The following is an 18,995-nucleotide window of genomic DNA, read 5'->3' as shown; positions in this document are numbered from 1 at the left end:
GACATTTTCCCCCTGCTCAGTTTCGTAGATCCATTTAGGAACTTCTTTTAGAGATCCCTGATCCGACACTGCTCAGCACAGGCAGGAAGAGTAACCGCAAACTCAAACCCGGGCAGAAGGCTATTCTGTCTGTTAAGGCCTGGTCCCTAACGAGTCCTGGAGCCTTCAGTTTAATGAGATGCGCATCATACACGGGCAGGCAATGAGATGCAAACTCACTGAAAGCTAAAAGGGAAGCAGACACCGGAGGGCAGGTGTCCTGTGCTGGAGAGGGGACTCAGACAATGCAGTGACAGATTCTGAACTGCTGCGGTCTGGCGGCTGCAGGCTTCAGGTACAACGAGCAGCATCCTGGCCCTGCCTGGCACGGCCCAGGCCTTTCTGACAAGAAGCCCCATCAAGATGGCTGCGCTCCTATGCCACATCCACAGAGCAGGTTTTCTAGGTATTGGGTCAACAGCTCCTCAAAGAAACAGATGAAATATTATTAGAATATTGCTTATGATGCATATGTCATATTTATCATATGGTAGAAGCTGAAAACCTCTTTTACTTTATGCAGAAACTGTGGGATAGGAGCTATTATTATTATTATTATTATCCCATTTCACAGATGAGGAAACTGAAGCTTTCAGCATTTAATAGTTTATACAACAGCCAACCACTTCTATAAGGGCTGAGGTGACCTTCTGAGCCAAGGTATAGAGGATTTTAAAACCTGAGCATTTGGTCCCCAACCCCCAATACTCCAGCATTTGGTCCAAGTATGTGGGTCATCATCAGCCTCCAGGGGTCAAAAGTATTTTTTGTTTTGGATATTATTTTATGGAAGCTTTATGGTTTTCTTTCTTTCTTTTTTTTATTGAAGATTCTATTTATCAGAGAGAGAGCACGCATATGAGAGACAGTGAGTGAGAGAGAGAGCAGGAGCTGGGGAGAGGGAGAAGCAGACTCCCCGCCAAGCAGAGAGCCTGATGTGGGGCTCTATCTCAGGACCCCGGGATCATGACCCGAGCCGAAGTCAGACGCCCAACTGACTGAGCCACCCAGGCACCCCTCCTGAAAGTTCTTGTGTCCAAGAATTTTGTACATATGCTGGCCAGAGAAAGCTGAGCAGCCCCAGAGGAGAGTGGGAAAGGCAGTCTTAAATCCAGTCTGGGAGTGGCTCCCCCTGGCGGCTGTAGGAGAGGACACAGCCGATGAGAAGTCCCTCGAGGCTCAAATACAGCTTGTGAGGGTCTCTCCTTTCTCCCTAGGGATGAGACGAGGGGGGTGGTGCCAAGCCTGAACTCTGGCATTGGCATTGTCTGGGCTACGTCTCAATGTGAGCCTTGGTTTCTTCTGCAAAGTAGGGATGATAATAGTAACAGTCTATAGGATTTTTTTGAGCATTCAGTGGAATAACGTGGTATAAGCACAGTGCTCAAAAAGTGATATCTAAAATAACATGATAGCAATCACAAAAATAATAGCAAAACCCAGGTGCTGTCCTCCTGATCGCTTGCAGTAAATACACTTGTGAAAGAATGCTCGGCCTGGTAGGTACGTAAGGTTGGGATGGAGAGATGGGCAGTTTTTCTCCTCTTGCGCTATGTATTGCAAAGTCAGCAGGAATCTGAGGCCCCATTTCTAAGAGGGACGGAATATAATGGCAGCCACACTCACCCGACCGCTCCTAACCTCATTTTTTTTTTCTCATTTCTATGGACACACATAAGCTGTCTATACATTTAAAAAAAAAAATCCATGTGCAGCCTTTACAGGTCCCTGCATTCCCAGGCTCCCAGGGGCTCCCGCTCCAGGTGTGTGACTGTCCTGGCAATATTTTTAATTACAGACACGAGTCTTTGGCAGGGATGTCGAAACAACCCCCTCAAATCAGGGCCCCGTTCCTCAGGCTCACACCTCGCCCCATTAGCGGAGGCTTCTCTCGGGTTGGCCTCTGAGTTCCCTTTTAAAGAGATTTCCAACTCAATTCCGGTGGCTTTTGCATCTCATTACACTCGTGATAATTAGCTCTATCTCATTACAGCCCAGCCCCGCTGGAAAAGGATTAGTTGTTTTCAGGTGTAGACCCGTGGTGGGCCCCTTACCACACCTCTTCAAAATTCCAGGCAGGCCGCCCGCCTCCGCCAAATGAGGACAACTCCTTCCAGCTGTGTGCACTTCATTACAACTTCCATTGCAGGGCAAGGCTCTGCTGTATTTCACATCTGGTCACACGTTTATTAATTATGCGCTTCTTGTAACAGCCAGGCCTAATTAGGACAGAGCCGAGACCTTTGCTGAGCCAAGTCTTTCTTTGTTTTCTTCTTCTTGGTACCTCATTACCCTCCCTCCAAATTAGGCCCAATTTGTTTTACATCCCTGCCCCATTAAGACAATTGCTCTCAGGTGTGTGAATTTCCGCACCAGCTCTGCTTCTTCTAGCACATTCTGGTTGACTGGAACACTCCTTGTTTTCCTATCACCTCCTGCTCCGAGGACAGCCACTTTGCCGGGCTTCTCATCACACCTGCCTCTAGTGGAGTGGAGACCAGCTAGGGCTCGTTGGAGCCTGACAGCTGTGTTTTACTGTGAAATTTCTGTGCCCCGGGCGCTAGGAGGCAGAGAATCAGGAACCCAGTGGCCTCAGGCCGTTCATGGAACCCAGGAGGCACGAATCCGTTTGTTCCATCCCCACATGGTAAAGGGGGGATCTTCCAGGTTCTGGAGAGCCAGGAAGGGCCCAGTAAACAGTGAGATACAGTCCCGAGCTTCCAGAAGGGCAAAGCTCAGAAGAAAGCAGCAGAGGGTCAGGATGAAGATATCAGTCCTCAATCCTAGGAGATGTCTTCCTAAATGAAAGGGTGGTCTTGATGCATTAAGTGGCAAATAAAAACTCGGGGGAGGGCATGATCGGTGGGAAGTTGGTGAACTCGTCGTCAGAGTGGATGTATAAGCTCCATGTCCCAAGGGACTGCCCCTCCTGCTTGCCATTACATGAATCCTGTATCACCCGAGCTGTGTAACAGGCAATGGCATCTTCTTGACCGAATGAACGCAGTAGCGCTAAGACATTCATGGATATGACTTGACAGGAGGATCATTGGGTTTGGTTGCCAATTCAGCTTGGCTAGTATTTGCGTTTTTCTCCCCAAGCTATGTGAAACATAAATGAATGATGGGCAGGCTGAGCAAACGTCCAGGCAAGAATGAGGTCTTGCTTCTGGGAATGAAGTCCTTCCGTCTGCATCCATTTGGCCATCCACCGAACAGGACATGGGCTGTCCTGGACCTGTTAAAAAATGAGTGATGTGCCATCCTATAAAGAAACCTGCGCCTTGAACGTCTTGGACAAAGAGGCACAGATCACTTTTTCTGTGCAGAACTGACATTTTTCAATCCTATCATTATTGTAAGCAAAGCAGGGATTCTACTTTCCTAAACGCTCCCCCGCAGCAGCCCATCTGCCATTTTCCTGCTGGTTCTCAGTGTTCTTGGCATTCTACGCACTCCAAATCCATGTCCCTTTTCACATCCAATAAAACTATCTTAAGCACTCACCATTCCACCCCTAGCTCTTCTGGTATCCTTGTAACCTCCCCAGAGGTCTATAGCTAGAATGGAAGGAAGGAGAAGGAGAAGAAAAGGTACAGAAGCTATGCTGGAAAGCCGTGGCCACCTATAGGCAGCCTCTAGACCAAAGGGGTCAGCTTGAAGTTCCCTCATCTCCCCTCTCCCACCCCGACTTCTTGGATAGACTACTTTCCTACGATGTTGTTGTTTCCATGGTTTTCTCCTACATGGATTCAACTTCTTTCTGAACAGACTCTGAACCACTCAGATTTATAGTATTCCTTCTAGAACCCTCTGGAAGACCATCTTTCAGCTGCCTGCTGAATTCCCACTGTCGGTCCTGATTTCTAACTCAGCCCTGAGTGTACATCCATTAGGGTTTTGGTTAGCATCCGGTGTCCATACTCTGTCTTAAAGGTAGACAATGAAGTGCCCTCCCTCACTGTCTCGTATCTGGCTGTAGGCCTTGCAGCATTTGGCACACATTAGGAATGTTTGCTGAATAAAGAACTCAACAAAAACAACACACAGCAGTTATTTCAGCTTCTCAAAAGATTCTTTAATTTCTGCCTTTCCCACCAAGACCAAATCTGTACAAACAGGTATACAATTTTGGACCATCACAATATGGGGCATTGCCATGTATGGTCGAAGTCCTTCCTGCTCCCCCCCCCCCACCGCGTTTCCAAGGTGTGTCCCAATCAGTGCATTGCTTTCTCCTGTGACATATCAACCATGGGCAGCAGGAGTGCTTGGAGACTTGGGGGACAATGGCGGGGTCCAGTGTGCCAGGAGGGGTGAGCAGCCAAACCATCTGGGAACATTTTAGAAATGGCCTCCACTGGTGGGTACACAGAGGTTGAATGTCATGCTGTCCCATCTTCCGGGCACTCAGCTGAGTGGACCAGGGCAACTTTCTAAGGTGAGGAAGACCTCAGGGCTCACATCGAGAGCAAGTAAGCATCTAAGAACCGCTCACATCCCAACAGTGTTTAACTGAGAATCAAAGTTCTTTACCTATGATTTTCTCTTGGAAAGCAGAGGTTAAAAAATCAAGAGGAGGGCAGACTGCCTTTCATTCTTCCCTTTTTGTGATTAATTTGAAGGCTATTGGTTTTGATGCAGCAGCAGTAAAGACAAAAAGGCAATACACTGACTACATTCTGTGTGCAAGCTGCCGCACACAGAACTCGCTCAGGGACCGAGATAAAAGGACTTTTCCCCCTAGCCCCAAAGAGGTCCTATTTCGGTCAGGAAAACTTGTTGAAAATTACAGCCAGTTGAGAAGCCACTGATCTGAGGTTGGCAACAGAGACGGAAGGCAATGGACATGTGCTCATTTCACTGAACTGTACACTGACAGGGTCGAGAGAGTCAGAAGCTACTGTTTGTGTAAGAGAACCCTATGAAGTGTTTTAGGAAGGGACGAAAACTGAGGGAGCCAGTCTGCTTTCCAAAGACTGCCAGTAGTTGTAATTTGTACATTCATTTTTTTTCAGAGTCCAATTTGATACAACCTTCCTCCCATCCCACCCTAGTCACTCCTTCCTTTGGAACCGACCACACTAGAGAAGACATTAAATCAAAACATTCTGTACTGCAAACTCCCTTTAGAGTTTATATGAAAAGCCCAAAGAGACACAAAAAAATATCCTCACGTCTTCTCTCCACTAAAGCATCAGCATAGAGAAAAGCAAATCCACTCCGAATATACCCAATAAGATACCAGAGAAAGAAGCAAAGAGGACTGAATGAACAAAAATGGTGCCCCCCAACCCCGCTCATCTCCCCCAATGCCCCCCGCCCCCAGCAGTGCGCCCGATTAAACCGTAGTTATCTTCTTATCCTTGGTGGCTTGCTTGATGGCGGCCTGCTCGCAAATGATCTCCTTGAGCCGCTGCAGCCTCGTGTTCTGGGTGGTCTGGTCTCCCACCCCAGTCTGACTGCGGTGCAGCAAGGTCAGGGCGTGGATGTACTCCAGCTCCGTGTACTTCACGCCCTGGTCCACCACCAGGTTCAGGAGTTCGTCGGCCGTGTTGTATAACATCTCGTAATACTGCCTGGGGAAGGAAGAGGGGACGCTGTTCACCATCTCCATTGTCAGCCATTTATGTGGTTTTAGGGGTAATGAATACCCTATAAATAAATTACTTATTCCATAGGGATTTATAAATACTTATTCCATAGGGATTTGTCGATCACTAGACCTTGTTCTCGGTCCTATGACTATAAGGGAGAACAAGACACACACGACCTCTGTCCTCTTGGAGCTCAGCAGAGCTTTCTCCATGAGAATAAGTCTGAATGAAGGCTCTGGGAGACCCCCTATCTTTCAGGGTCTCCGTTCACTCGAGATTTGGCCTAATGTTATATTTACTTAGCAGGTTCCAAAAAAAAAGAAGTAGGGCCAGCACCGGGAGGGAGAGAAATAATCATCTGGCAGGCGCCGTGAAAGCTGGTTTGTCTTATTCAATCCCTTGTTCATTTACTTATTCGTTGGAGGCTCTGTGAAATGTGTGGTTTTCTCCTCCATAAGGTGGGATAATAACAGTACTTACCTCTTCAGGTTATTGGAAGAATTAATTCATCCCTATAAAGCACTCGGAATGGTGCCCTACTAACATACATGCTCCATAAATATTAGCCATTATTTGAAATAATAATAGTGTATTCATAGTAATGTAATGATAGTCATGGAAGTATATAATGATGAGCAAGACACGGCCTCTCTCCTCAAATAGCTCAGAGGTAAGTCGGAAAGATAACGGAAACAGGGAAATAATGGTTGAGTTTCTGTTGACGAGGTTCATTTCCAAGTACTGCGTCTTTTAACCCTCACTATACTTAGGGAGCCTTTTCTCAGATAAGGAAACTGAAGCATACCAAGTTACAGGACTCGCTCAGCGTCCCAAAGAAGGAGGGGCTGTGGCGGGATATGCACCCGAGTTTCTAACTCTCCTTCTTCATGGATACAGACGCGAATAATGCTCCACGTGACATGAAGGCAGTATAAATGTCATAGATTTATAGCAGAGGAAGGAGAAATCCTACCCTGCTGAGGGGAAGGTGAAGAATCAAGGGCGACTTCATATGGGTACGATATTGTCAGGCAGGGCTTCCAGGAAGGAAATTCTAGATTAAGGGAAAAGAGAAGAGCAGAAGCAGAGACTCCTCCTGGGAGGAGGAATGCGGTTGGCCTGGGGAGTGTAGGTGGACAGCAGAGTTGTGGGAAAAGGCAGTTAAAGTCAGAAGGCAGACTGTTTGACATCAGGCTAGTCAAATTAATAAAGAACCTTAGACTTAGTCAAGTCAGTAAAGGACCTCCCTCCCTCACCCCCCAAGGTTCTGTTGAGAACGGAAGCACCATCCAAGTTGTGCTTCTGGAAGATTAAGGTGATAGTGGTACACAGAATGGTCTGGGGGTGGGGGAATTAGCTGTAATTCTAGCAAAAAGTTGCAGACTTGAGATCCATTTCGCTACAAGGCCACTGGCCTGGGTGAAGGAGAGGAGAGTAGTACCCATAAGAGAAACATGCATTACAGTGAGTCTCCAACGCGGAAAGAAGAAGGGGGGTGTGGTCAGGAAAGGAGAAGGCAGCCATTTGCCCTTTTTTTTTTTTTTTAAAGATTTTATCCATTTATTTGACAGAGATCACAAATAGGCAGAGAAGCAGGCAGAGAGAGAGAGAGGAGGAAGCAGGCTCCCCGCTGAGCAGAGAGCCCGATGTGGGGCTCGATCCCAGGACCCTGGGATCATGACCTGAGCCAAAGGCAGAGGCTTTAACCCACTGAGCCACCCAGGTGCCCCACCATTTGCCCTTCTTAAAACCAACATTATGCCACCACTAACCCCCATGGAATCTACACTAACTTGCATATTTACTACAAATTACCCAGGAGGTAAAGTTGAGTACAGGCTCTGTGCCAAGTGATGCTGTCACAGCTGGTTAGGCAAAGAACTGAGGAGCCTTCCCAGGCACAGTTTACTTCCTTCTCTCTTCCTGAAAGGAAAGGCACTTTGCCTCAGTGGAGGGCAGACCACGGCAGAAGGCCTAAGGCAACTCCAGAGATGAAGGGATCTTGCAGACCTACCAGGATCATTGGACTTGAGTCTTGAATTTATTTCTTGTTCATCAAGAACATCTTGACAAAAAGAACATCCTCTGGGAGAAGGAAGTTATCCTTGTAGTAAGGAATATATTCTGGGAGCTCATAATTTTTTTTTTTAAAGATTTTATTTATTTACTTGACAGAGAGAGAGAGAGAGAGAGATTGCAAGTAGGCAGAGAGGCAGGCAGAGAGAGAGAGGGGGAAGCAGGCTCCCTGCTGAGCAGAGAGCCCGATGCGGGGCTCGATCCCAGGACTCTGGGATCATGACCTGAACCGAAGGCAGAGGCTTTAACCCACTGAGCCATCCAGGCGCCCCGGGGAGCTCATAATTTTAAGAATATTTTATAAATTGTTGTTACAATGGGAATATGGTCAGTAATGGCACTGGTGTCTTTTCACATGGCTGGTAATTCCTTTTCCTGCTCTGCTAAACCTCCTTTTCTAATTAATATATTCTTTAAAAAAAAAAAAGAATACGCTTTCACAAATATTTCCTAAATAGTGGCAGGAATAGTAAATGCTCATTTTATATGGGCAAGTTTATGAGTGATTTCAGGCAGCAAAAGGGTCAACATCCTTGCACAGAGGGTCCTCTTGGGGCTAGTTTTCTGTAAATGAGAGTTCACTTTCACTTCCTGAAACCACATATTTAGAAATCACTGGTCAAAGGTAACCTTGAAGGCAGACAGAGGTACTTCTAATAGGAGGCAAATTAACTCCAGCCTGCAGACTTCCGGGAGCCCAGGATCAGATACGGTCAGGAACCTTTCTGAAGCTTCATGTTCAGCATAAAACCCACATGAATTACCCACACCCCATAATATATCTGTTGGAACTTAAAAATACAAATTTTAAGAAAAACTTGGTATTGTAGGAAGATGCATCTTTATCTGATGGCTTTGCATGTTCCTTGGCACACCATGGCTTCCTCCCTGATAGCAGCCCCTGTTTTGAGAAATGAGGCCCTGCATCATCTAATGTGGTGTCTCTCGGATGCACAGGTAAGGGAGAGAGCTGCCCATTTAGGGAACTACCTAAGAACACATTTTAAAACTTGCTGGAAAAGAACACATATTGAAATCTAGACTTACCTAACGGAATGACAGAAAATTGGGGGCCCATGATTCTTTCAAGGTTAGAAGGGACATGGTGGCTGCAGTTCTCTGCTGGTGGTTCTCCAGCTAGAAGGAGCCTCGGGAGCTTATGAAAAGTACAGTTTCCTCAGGACCCACCCCAGCTATTGTGATGCCCAAAGGTACTGAACCTAGCTGGGATTCTGACCCCGAGTCTCTCTGGTGTGGGAAGAGTTACAGAACCATTCCCATCTCCTCGAGTCAAGGACCTAAAAGCATTAGGGAAGGAGAAAGAAGCGGCAAGTGGATGGTGATGCTTTTCACTGAGATTAAACCAAAAGAACTGGATTTCTTTGTATTATTATTATTATTTTTTTAAAGATTTTATTTATTTATTTGTCAGAGAGAGAGAGAGAGCGAGCACAGGCAGAGTGGCAGAGGGAGAAGCAGGCTCCCCGCGGAGCAAGGAGCCCGATGTGGGACTCGATCCCAGGACGCTGGGATCATGACCTGAGCCGAAGGCAGCCGCTTAACCAACTGAGCCACCCAGGCGTCCCGATTTCTTTGTATTACGATGTTGATATTTTCATCATTTATCTTAAGAAGTAACATCGAGCCCACCTAGCCAGATGAAATTGGATTTCTTTAGAAAAATCTGATGAATTGTTTCCAGGGATACCGGCTGGTTTTCTACAGAGACCACTGTTCCATGCTGGGAGCAAACAAGAAAACAAAGATGCCTGGATTTCCAGTCAGTCCTGGTTCCTCCAGTGTGATACGCGATAAAGGGTGAGCCACTTAAGTCCTTAATGTTTCAATATCCTCTGTGCAATGAAGAGCTTTCTAAATTCCAGAATGACACTCTGAAGTGGACTCAGAGACTAAAAGAGTCCTCAAGAGCCTCAGATGAACAGTGTCCCAGATTTGCAAAGCTGAGTTATTAAACAAAATTGACAGGTAACTGATGGTGTGTTTTCTGTAGTTAGGGGAAAAAAATTACCCATAACCATGATGATATATTAGGTCATAAAGAAGCATAAATATTTAAAGATGGAATGAAATTCATTCATCTTGCAGACTAGTACCCGGTAGCAGAGACGACACTAAATCAGCACAGCGACGGTGGTAACCGGAGGTAGAGGAAGGGTGCGACAAGGTGCCCCAAGGAGAAAATAGGAAAATGCCCCAAACTGTACAATGAGAATGGGCCTCCATGATAAACACTGACATGCTGAAATGAATCATGTAACCCAACTGGGATAAATAATTTACCAGCACTTATTGAGGCTCCAGGAAAATGAAAGCTTGATCTTTATCATCGAGCATTACAATAGCAGCCGTGGCTTCCAGGCATGACGTTTCGTATGAGATAGCGCTTTGCTGCCGGGATGGGAGCAATGAACGCACATTTGATTTAGGCCTTTTCCGGCTCATGACGTGGACAGCAAGTCTCTTCAAGGCCCATGACATTCGGAAGCCAACTGCAAGACGTGGACCAAAGATCCTATTCCAGAAACCAGAGTTCCAGGTCACCCTAATGGGTGGAGGTGGTTTCCTCCCATGGTTTCTCTCTTTGAGGTGCACCTTTGTGCAGCGGTTCCCAAAGTGGCCTGAGTGGACAGGGAGGCAGGTGGGGGGAGAGGAGAGAGCGGTGGGGTGATGTCACCTAGACTGGTCTCTTGCGCCCAGTCAGGAATATGACAACGTTCGTACTTTGTTCTGGTACAGACAGATGATTTTCTCATACCTTCCTCACCTTCCCTTTTTCAATGGGATGTTCTTCCCTGTGTGTTTTTCTTCTTACTTTATTTTAATGGCATTGAACTGCACCCCTTTCTCCCCATTGACTGCACTGGCAAATATTTACACTAGTGAGGATAGGAAGGGCACGTTGGTAAGCTGGGCAGGTCTCCTTTTTCAAGTTTTCTTTCTTTCTTTTTTTTTTTTTTAAAGATTTTATTTATTTATTTGGCAGAGAGAGAGAGATCACAAGTAGGCAGAGTGGCAGGCAGAGAGAGAGGGGGAAGCAGGCTCCCCGCCAAGCAGAGAGCCCGATGCGGGGCTCGATCCCAGGACCCTGAGATCATGGCCCAAGCCGAAGGCAGAGGTTTAACCCACTGAGCCACCCAAGTGCCCCCGCCCCCTTTTTCAAGTTTTCAAATGGAGTTTATTTAATCTTTCTCTGATTGGGAAATTAATATACATGTCATATAGACTATACAGACTCAACACAAAGATTAAGCAGAAACGAAGATTACTCCTAGAAGTCCGTTATAAAGATGTACCACATTTTTGCATTTCTTTTTAGCTTTTGTTTTCCATATGTGATGTTCTACCAATTTTCTCTATTACAGTTGAAATATTTGGGTTGACAGACTGTTGGACACTTTGTTTCCAATTTTATTTTACTTATTTGTTTTGGTTTTAATTAGCAATAATCGCGTCTCGGATAAACCTCATTGTCTACAATACTGCCACTGCGCAAAGCTTTTTGTTTTGGTTTTAAAAAAAGATTTCATTTATTTATTTGGAGAGAGAGAGAACATGAGTAAGGGGGAGGGACAGAGGGGGAGGGAGAGGGACACAGAGGGAGAGGGAGAAACAGGCACCCCGCTGAGCAGGGAACCTGTGTGGACAATGAGGCTCGATCCCAGGACCCTGGGCGATCATGACCTGAGCCGAAGGTAGACCGACTGAGCCACCCAGGTGCCCCTTTGTTTCCAATTTTAAACACTTTCTTTCCTGAGGATAGATTTCTAAAGCAGATCTAGTCAAAGGTAAGTATAGTATTTAGGACTTGGGCAATGCTGCCAAACTGCTTCCTAAAAGAGTTGCATCGATTTTTCTTCCTACCAACAACATAGGACTCCACCTACCTCCTCATATTCTTTTAACATTCATGAAGTCAAACCATTTTTCATCTACTTACTGGTTTTTAATGTACATAGGTCTGCATGTGTGTTTTTTTTTAAAGATTTTATTTATTTATTTGACAGACCGAGATCACAAGTAGGCAGAGAGGCAGGCGGAGAGAGAGGGGAAATAGGCTCCCTGTTGAGCAGAGAGCCCGATGTGGGGCTCGATCCCAGGACCCTGGGATCATGACCTGAGCTGAAGGCAGAGGCCCCAACCCACTGAGCCATCCAGGTGCCCCAGGTCTGTATGTTTTAACGTACATAGTCTGTTGATACACCTTTGTATATCTGGAGTATAAGTGCTCTTATCATTCAAGAACTCTTCAGAAATTTCCACAAAGAAGAAGCAAGACCTTTCTAGTCTCTTGTCCCTGGTTCTACCTCCCACTCTGCGCCACACATCATAAAAGTTATCACTGCATCTCTGAAAGCTACTGCCAAGTTTCAGCTCTCTTCGTTGTAAATGGAGGAAAGAAAGCTCCAGTAAAACCAGCAATTCCCACACAGCAACTGTCATTCTTGGACCTGCAGGCGGTCCTGAGAGTCTGGGGGTGGGGGTGGAAAGAAGGTGTTAACTGGGGGCTGTCCACAGTCCCTGGGGAAAGCTTTGCCATCTGTCTCCCTTTACAGGGTGGGGTCCAGAGTCCTAAATCCCTGAAGGAAATCTGTATTTTCCATGGCTACCTAGTTATGTCTCATGCCGAGTGCGAGAATCTGTCTTGATTGAGGTACTATTAGTAATAATGTCTAGGGGCGCCTGGGTGGCTCAGTGGGTTAAAGCCTCTGCCTTCAGCTCGGGTCATGATCCCAGGGTTCTAGGATCGAGCCCCGCATCGGGCTCTCTGCTCAGCAGGGAGCCTGCCTCCCCCTCTCTCTCCGCCTTCCTCTCTGCCTACTTGTGATCTTTGTCAAATAAATAAATAAATAAAATCTTTAAAAAAAAAAAAGGTCTAAATTTTAGGTGCACTGGCATACACAACCCTTTGATGTAGCTATGGCAAACATCCACACTGCGCAAATGAGCACACAGCCATTTGTCAAAGGCCTCACAATCAAGGACTTTGAACCCTGTACGTCATATAGACTCTACGGACTCAACACAAAGATTAAGCAGAATATGCCATAATATGGATGTAATGGAAGCGGTAGAAAGTAGAAGTACTAATTGCAAAAGAAAAGTTGCACAACAAATTTTAGTCATGACTCAGGTTATAGGGACAGAATAAAATTCACGTACTAACTCAACTCTGCCTTCTATGGTAATGGAATACGCCAATATTTCAGTAACTCGAAACTCATTTACACATTTTGTAGTTAATATTTGAACAGCACTGGATTTGATCTGGGAGTTCAGGGCTCTAAAACAAATAATGAAGTCATGCTGTTGAGTCAGCATTCCAGAAGTTACAGAAATGAGTTTTGGCTTTTTCATTGAGTCATCTGTTCCTCACTTTTTGCCACTCCAAGTGGGTAATGGACAAAGTCACCTTTCTTTCCAAAAGTTGGTTGCCCTTCTGACTGATTACTTCCTTGAGGAAGAGGGATAACTAAGCAATGTCATTGTGAAGCCTTTTTCATCTAGTCCTTCCTGAGATACTGAAAGTAATAATGTCAACAAGACAACTGGGCTCTGAAGTAGACGTCTTAAACTTAAGTTTTAAAGGAGCAAAATTGTACCTGAATTTAACTTAGTATTGACAGTACCCCCCACATTCTTTTTAGCCAATAGTAGCAGCATTTTGAGAACTTTAATAAAAAACCCAGTAGCAGATGGGTCACTAAATTGTTGGGTAAAACATCCAACTCCTGTTCATTCAATGGTATGCCTGGAGATAAGCAGGGAGATGGAGAAAGAGAAAAGAAAGGAACTGAATAATCCATAACTAGGTAATCATCCCATAAATAATTAAGAGGTAGTTAGAGCAGAAAGACTTAGAAGACTTAGAGAGAAGTGAATACTCAAGAGATCAACTAAGCTCAGATTCTGGTTAAGTCTTTCACTCCCTGCTAGCTTGTTGTGTGACCTTGGGCAAATGCTGTCGGCTCTTTGGACGTCTGCTTCCCAAACTGAAAACAAAGAGGTCAGAGCAGATGCTATTTAAGCATTTTTGGATTTTAAAACCTTCATAGCGTCCTCCGCTTGCTTCTTTAAAACCACGGGCTTCCATCAGAATTAGCTGATGCTGATTTTCCCTGAACCGTAGTAGGTGAGACGCTGCAGTGATTGATTTGGAAATATTCTGAACAAGTGTAAACTTAGCTCAGATGTGTTCTTTCCAGACCAATAATAAAACGGATGGTAATCCCGTGTGTCAGAAGAATAAATTAGTTTATTAAAAAATATAATATAATTGCTCTCATTTGTCTTCCCCTTCAAAGAGCTTAGAGTTTATTACAGACATGATTGAAAATTCTAATTTGAAATCGTGGAAGTTATTTCCATTGCGGGAATGAGAAAACTCAGGTAGAGAAAAGTGAAATAATTTTCAGAGAGGTATTGGCAGAATTGGATTTACATTTTCTAGGGATAGTTCTTAATATTCCTGACAACAGACTGGGGGCAGGCTTTTGTTCCGATCAGGGCATTCCGGAAGAGAAGCGTGGTCTTTAGAAAAGATAGTGTAGACATTCCCTCAGCTGGTGGCAGGAGCAAATCATTCACAAGGTAGTCAGAGCCTAAGAATCTGTTGTGCTAGTCCTGCATAGGCTTGATGGGTCATCTACCTGCATTTTTTTAATAGAAAGTGGCACACACACACACACTGCTTTCACGGACAGCACTATCCTTAACCGCAGTTACCTGATGGCCGAGTCTGGATAACCAGCACCCGTCAATAATACCGGGGGTGGGGGGTGTGGGGTCTCTTCTGAGGAGATGTTAAAAGCTAAAGTGGGCTGTGTTCATCCTTCTCAGGAACGTAGCCTGGTATTTTGACAGCAGGCCCCAGACCCCTCTTTTATTTCTCTTCAGAAAACACAACCACTCCAAACAAAGGAATTCCTCAGAGACCCAACACTTGTGAGATGATGATCCTCTTCCAAGCTCACTTATAGTCCTTGAAATGGGAAGAAAATTTCTTCTGGTTCTCTCAGCTAGAAATTTTGCTCCTCACCTTCGCAATACCTTCTAAATTTATACTATCTGTGGCTGAAATTTCCTCCTCAGGAACTTAAGGATTCATATGTCGCTCTCCGCTCCATCAGATAATTTTTTAAATTAAGTTTTCTGCAGCAGGGCTAGAGGAAGATCTGCATTTTAAATTCAGTACAATTAAAACTGTGTCTCTTTGGTCTGGCACTGCCTTCGGTCAAACCCCATTTGTATGAATAATTATTCAGTCCATTAAGAAGTCTGCTCAACTCCTTCTCCCATTTTGAAGGTTTTAATAAATATTGATCAGGCACACTTCTGTTTGCACTTGCCAAAGCAATTCTGATGGATTCATCTTCTGATGTTATCAAATAATGAAATATGAAAGAGTGAATAGAATTACCCTCTTGTTCTGTGATTTTTTATTTAGGTCCTTCATTTTACTTTCATAATTGTGTTTGTCTCCTACTCCTGTAAACGCTCTTTTGATTATCAAAAGGTGAATCCAGGTTAAGGAGAGTTATGGTGTGCTGAATATCACTTTAGAGAGTTTTTTCAATTAAAAAATAATATATCGAAGATCACAGGTTGATAAAAGGAGATAGTATTATGTCTTTGGTGGTCTCCAAGCCACATATTATTTACCGATTAGCACAAGGCCCTTATACTGAGTATTATCTATATGGCCCAGATTAGCCATCTGGGAAGTGGTTGCTGACATACGCAGAAGAAAAATAATTCAGAGGCCCTACAGCTTTTTCAGTTTTAAGCATTTATCAACTTTTCAATAAATAATGCAAAGGATTTCTTCAAAGGAATATCTAGGGTTATTATCACTAGTACTTAGGAGGCCACAGTAACATCTTAAAAGCTAATACAGTAGTGTCTCCTTATCCACAGTCTTGCTATCTATGGTTCCAGTTATCCATGGTCAACCACGGTCCACAAGCAGAGGACCCTCCTCTTGACGTGTCACTAACAGCAGCCTCGTGCTACGTCACATGCCTAAGTCATCCACCTCACTTTATCTCATCACACGGGCATTTGTCATCGCCCATCACTACAAGAAGGATGTGCACGAGATATTCTGAGACCACATAACTTTTCTTACGGTGGATTGTTATAACTGTCCCCCTATTTATTATTAGTTACCGTTGTTGGTCTCTTACTGTGCCTAATTTACAAGTAAACTTTGCCGAAGGTATTATGTATAGGAAAAAGATAGTACATAAGAGGTTGAGTACTATCCGTAGTTTCAGACATCTGTGACATGGTCTTGGAAGTTATTCCTTGCACAGAAGGGGGGACTACTGTAGAACAGAGAAAATTATAGATGTATAGTCCTTTGGTTTCGAGAAGCTTCTTTTATCTCCACTTTGAAAAAATACAATCACGACCCAGATCAAAGATATCTAGGACACTAGGTAAAAACTTTACAGTAAAATAAATCTGGGCTTGCCAGCCAGCCTGCCCATGCTGCTCCTCTCTCTTGGTCTGTGGGAAAGAAGGAAAGAGTTGGAGGGCGCTAGACAAGGAACCACGCCAAGGATAGGATTCTGCTCCTGTGACTACCAATTGGTGATGGATGGGGAAGGGAAGGGGTCACTGGTGTTGGGTTTCCATATTTATAAAATGGAAATCCTTTTCTACCTATAAGTGTTTGGGGAGAGAGGTCAGTGAGGGTAGGCATGGATTGCATGGCTTCGATGGAAGAACCTGCCATTAGAATATTAAGGCAATGAGGCCAAGGTAATGGATCCATTCCAGTAGCTGCCAGTCCTTTCCTTCAGCCACTGACTCTGCCCTAACCTGCTACCCCACAAGTGTGTTTAGATAAGGTCTGGTTGACGCTGAGTGGGTGGTTCACTGCAAGCCATTATCACTGCTGGGGAGCCTGATACAAGAATTGCTATTCGGCCATCAGCTGGCTAAGTTACTCAAACCCTTACTGATGACTTTTGGTCCTAGTTAGGGACCCCACCGCACTTCTTGATATTGTTACGGGGGATTTCTCTACTTTGCTGAGACAAAAGAACTGTTATCTTTTAGGACTGAAGGGCCAGAAAGAAAAATGGGTTTGGCAGAGGAACAAAAAAAAAAAAAAAAAAAAAAAATCAGCAGATTATTTGAAAAGCGTGAGCATATGCAAATCAGTAGGTCCCAATGGCAAATACTCCAGGGCGTTATTTACTAAACCCTCAGGTTATTTACAGAAGCAAGAAAACCTAAATAAACCAAAGCTACAAAATGGGCCACCTGAGATTCAAGGACATGTGACTCAGACCCGATGTCAATTAGAAAAATGACAGACTAAATCAGAAAGAGCTAATGGAAATATGTACAACATCCAGCAGGGTTTAATTAAAAAACCAAATACTCTGACAAATGTGATGGATAGCTTTGGGTAGCAATGTGAATTTGGTGGATGGAAACACCACTGTGGCTGATATATATTTGCATGTCAGTGAACCATTTTATCCAGTGCCTCTAAAAAAAATATAACTAGCAAAACGAATTTATTTTGAATGGCTACCCCTGATGGGACACAGGCTGAAGAACAAACAAAGGGTAATGATAAAGGCAAATCAACAAATTCAGAGAGAAAGCATCTAGCGAATGCTGAGGACACTGGCTTATAACTGATCTCACTTAATACCTTAATTAATGTGCGAGCACATACAGGTGCCGCCAAGGGCAAATGTTACTAAATGGGGAAGGGCTGTGAACAGCAACAAAGAAAGAGAAAGAATGTAACGGACTCCAGAGAATTCAGAGTTGGGGCAGAAAAGAACGAAATGAGACACATGTGGGGAAAACCCAAGTGAATTTCTTTGGAAGAAATTCTACCCTTCTGTATTTCATGGTGGGGAGGAACCTTAGAACAGCACTGGTAAAATGGTTCATGGCGGGTGTGTGTGTGTGTGTGTGTGTGTGTGTGTGTGTGTATGTGGGGCGGGTAAGGACATGGAACCAGAGCATTTTCTTACTACCTGTAAAAATAAAATAAAATAAAATAAAATAAATTAAAAGTACCAGTTTTAGGGCAAGGAGGTGATGATAACCCCTCCTTTGTTGTGCTTCAGAGATCTGTCTTGCTATAGACCCTAAAGCCAATGGAAAGAAAATCAGAAAAGAGCATCAAATGGGATTAAAGGGACAGAGGGTTGGAGGAAAAGAGAGGATTAAAAGATATTCAGTCCAGTCTTTGCTCCAATGTCAGCTTATCAATAAGTGAGGTTTTCCCTGACCACCTTCTGGAAGGCAAGACCTGCCCCGCTCATCAAGCTTTGTCCTTTTACTGAACGTCACTTCTGTTCAGCATCGATCTTTATCTAAACATAAATATATATTAAAAGTGTTTTGGGGGGATAGTTATATTTTTACATTATATGTATTTTTTAAAATTATATTATACGTATTTTAAAAGTGTATCTACCTATGAAGTCAGAGACCCCGCATCTTCTAGTGGTTAAGATCATGGACTCAGGAGCCAGCAACCTCGGTTCAGCTCCTAGTTCCGTGTCTTACTATTTTTATGCTCTTGGGCAATTTACTAATCTCTCTGTGGCTTCTTTTCTTCATCTGAGAAAGGAAGTAGTAATATGGAGTTGTTACAAGGATCAAATGATGAAGAAGAGTGGCCGGAACGGAGTAAGTGTTGTTGAGTGTCTACTACATGAATGTCTGCCGCCCCCTCCCAGAACACAGGGGCTGTGACAGCAGCGTTGGATTCGGTCTCACTCCTTGGCACCTCCTGGCCCGAGAACAAGACACCTATGGGTGTGGAATCAATGAAAAGGAAAGGATGAATGAGAGATCCGACAGTCAGTCCATCTCCTAAGTGACAAAGGACAAAATAAAAAGCAGTGATCCTGTGACTCAGCTCTGGGAGGGAGATGTGGAGCACCTCTGTGGGGGTCACCTGGCTGCAAATAAAAAAGGGGGGGGGGACAGAGAGAAGAGACCCGTTTCTGGCTAATGATGTGCAATCCGCCATCTTCTCTTCCATCCTCCAGTGGAGTTAGACACGAATCCCACAACTTTTCTCTGATGCATATGACCTCAGACATTTCTTGGTTTCTCTGAACTTCAGTTTCTTCATTTATATGTGGGGTAGGTCATGTAACATCACAAGTTAAGTTTGAGGATTAATTCAAATGACATGGTAGGTAGCCTTTGATCCCAACCCCGTTAGGACCCTGCTAGGGTTTTGTTTTGTTTTGAACTTGTGGATCTAGTATCTACCCC

The 18,995-nt window shown here is 44.5% G+C and overlaps 1 protein-coding gene across 1 annotated transcript in view; it reads right to left on the bottom strand.

Annotated features, from left to right (window-relative positions):
* Positions 1–4,098: 4,098 nt before the first annotated feature.
* Positions 4,099–18,995, bottom strand: part of EXOC4 (exocyst complex component 4) — a 721,703-nt gene continuing 706,806 nt past the window's right edge. Inside the window, exon 18 of the mRNA XM_080818086.1 lies at positions 4,099–5,618. Coding sequence (XP_080674212.1) covers positions 5,381–5,618 — 238 coding nt within the window. The 3' untranslated portion in view covers positions 4,099–5,380. The remainder of the gene's footprint in view (positions 5,619–18,995) is intronic.

Source organism: Martes martes (genome assembly GCF_963455335.1).
Source record: "Martes martes genome assembly, chromosome: 11".
Taxonomy (NCBI): domain Eukaryota; kingdom Metazoa; phylum Chordata; class Mammalia; order Carnivora; family Mustelidae; genus Martes; species Martes martes.
The sequence above is the reverse complement of the archived record's forward strand: the minus strand, read 5'-3'. Positions and strand labels throughout refer to the sequence as shown.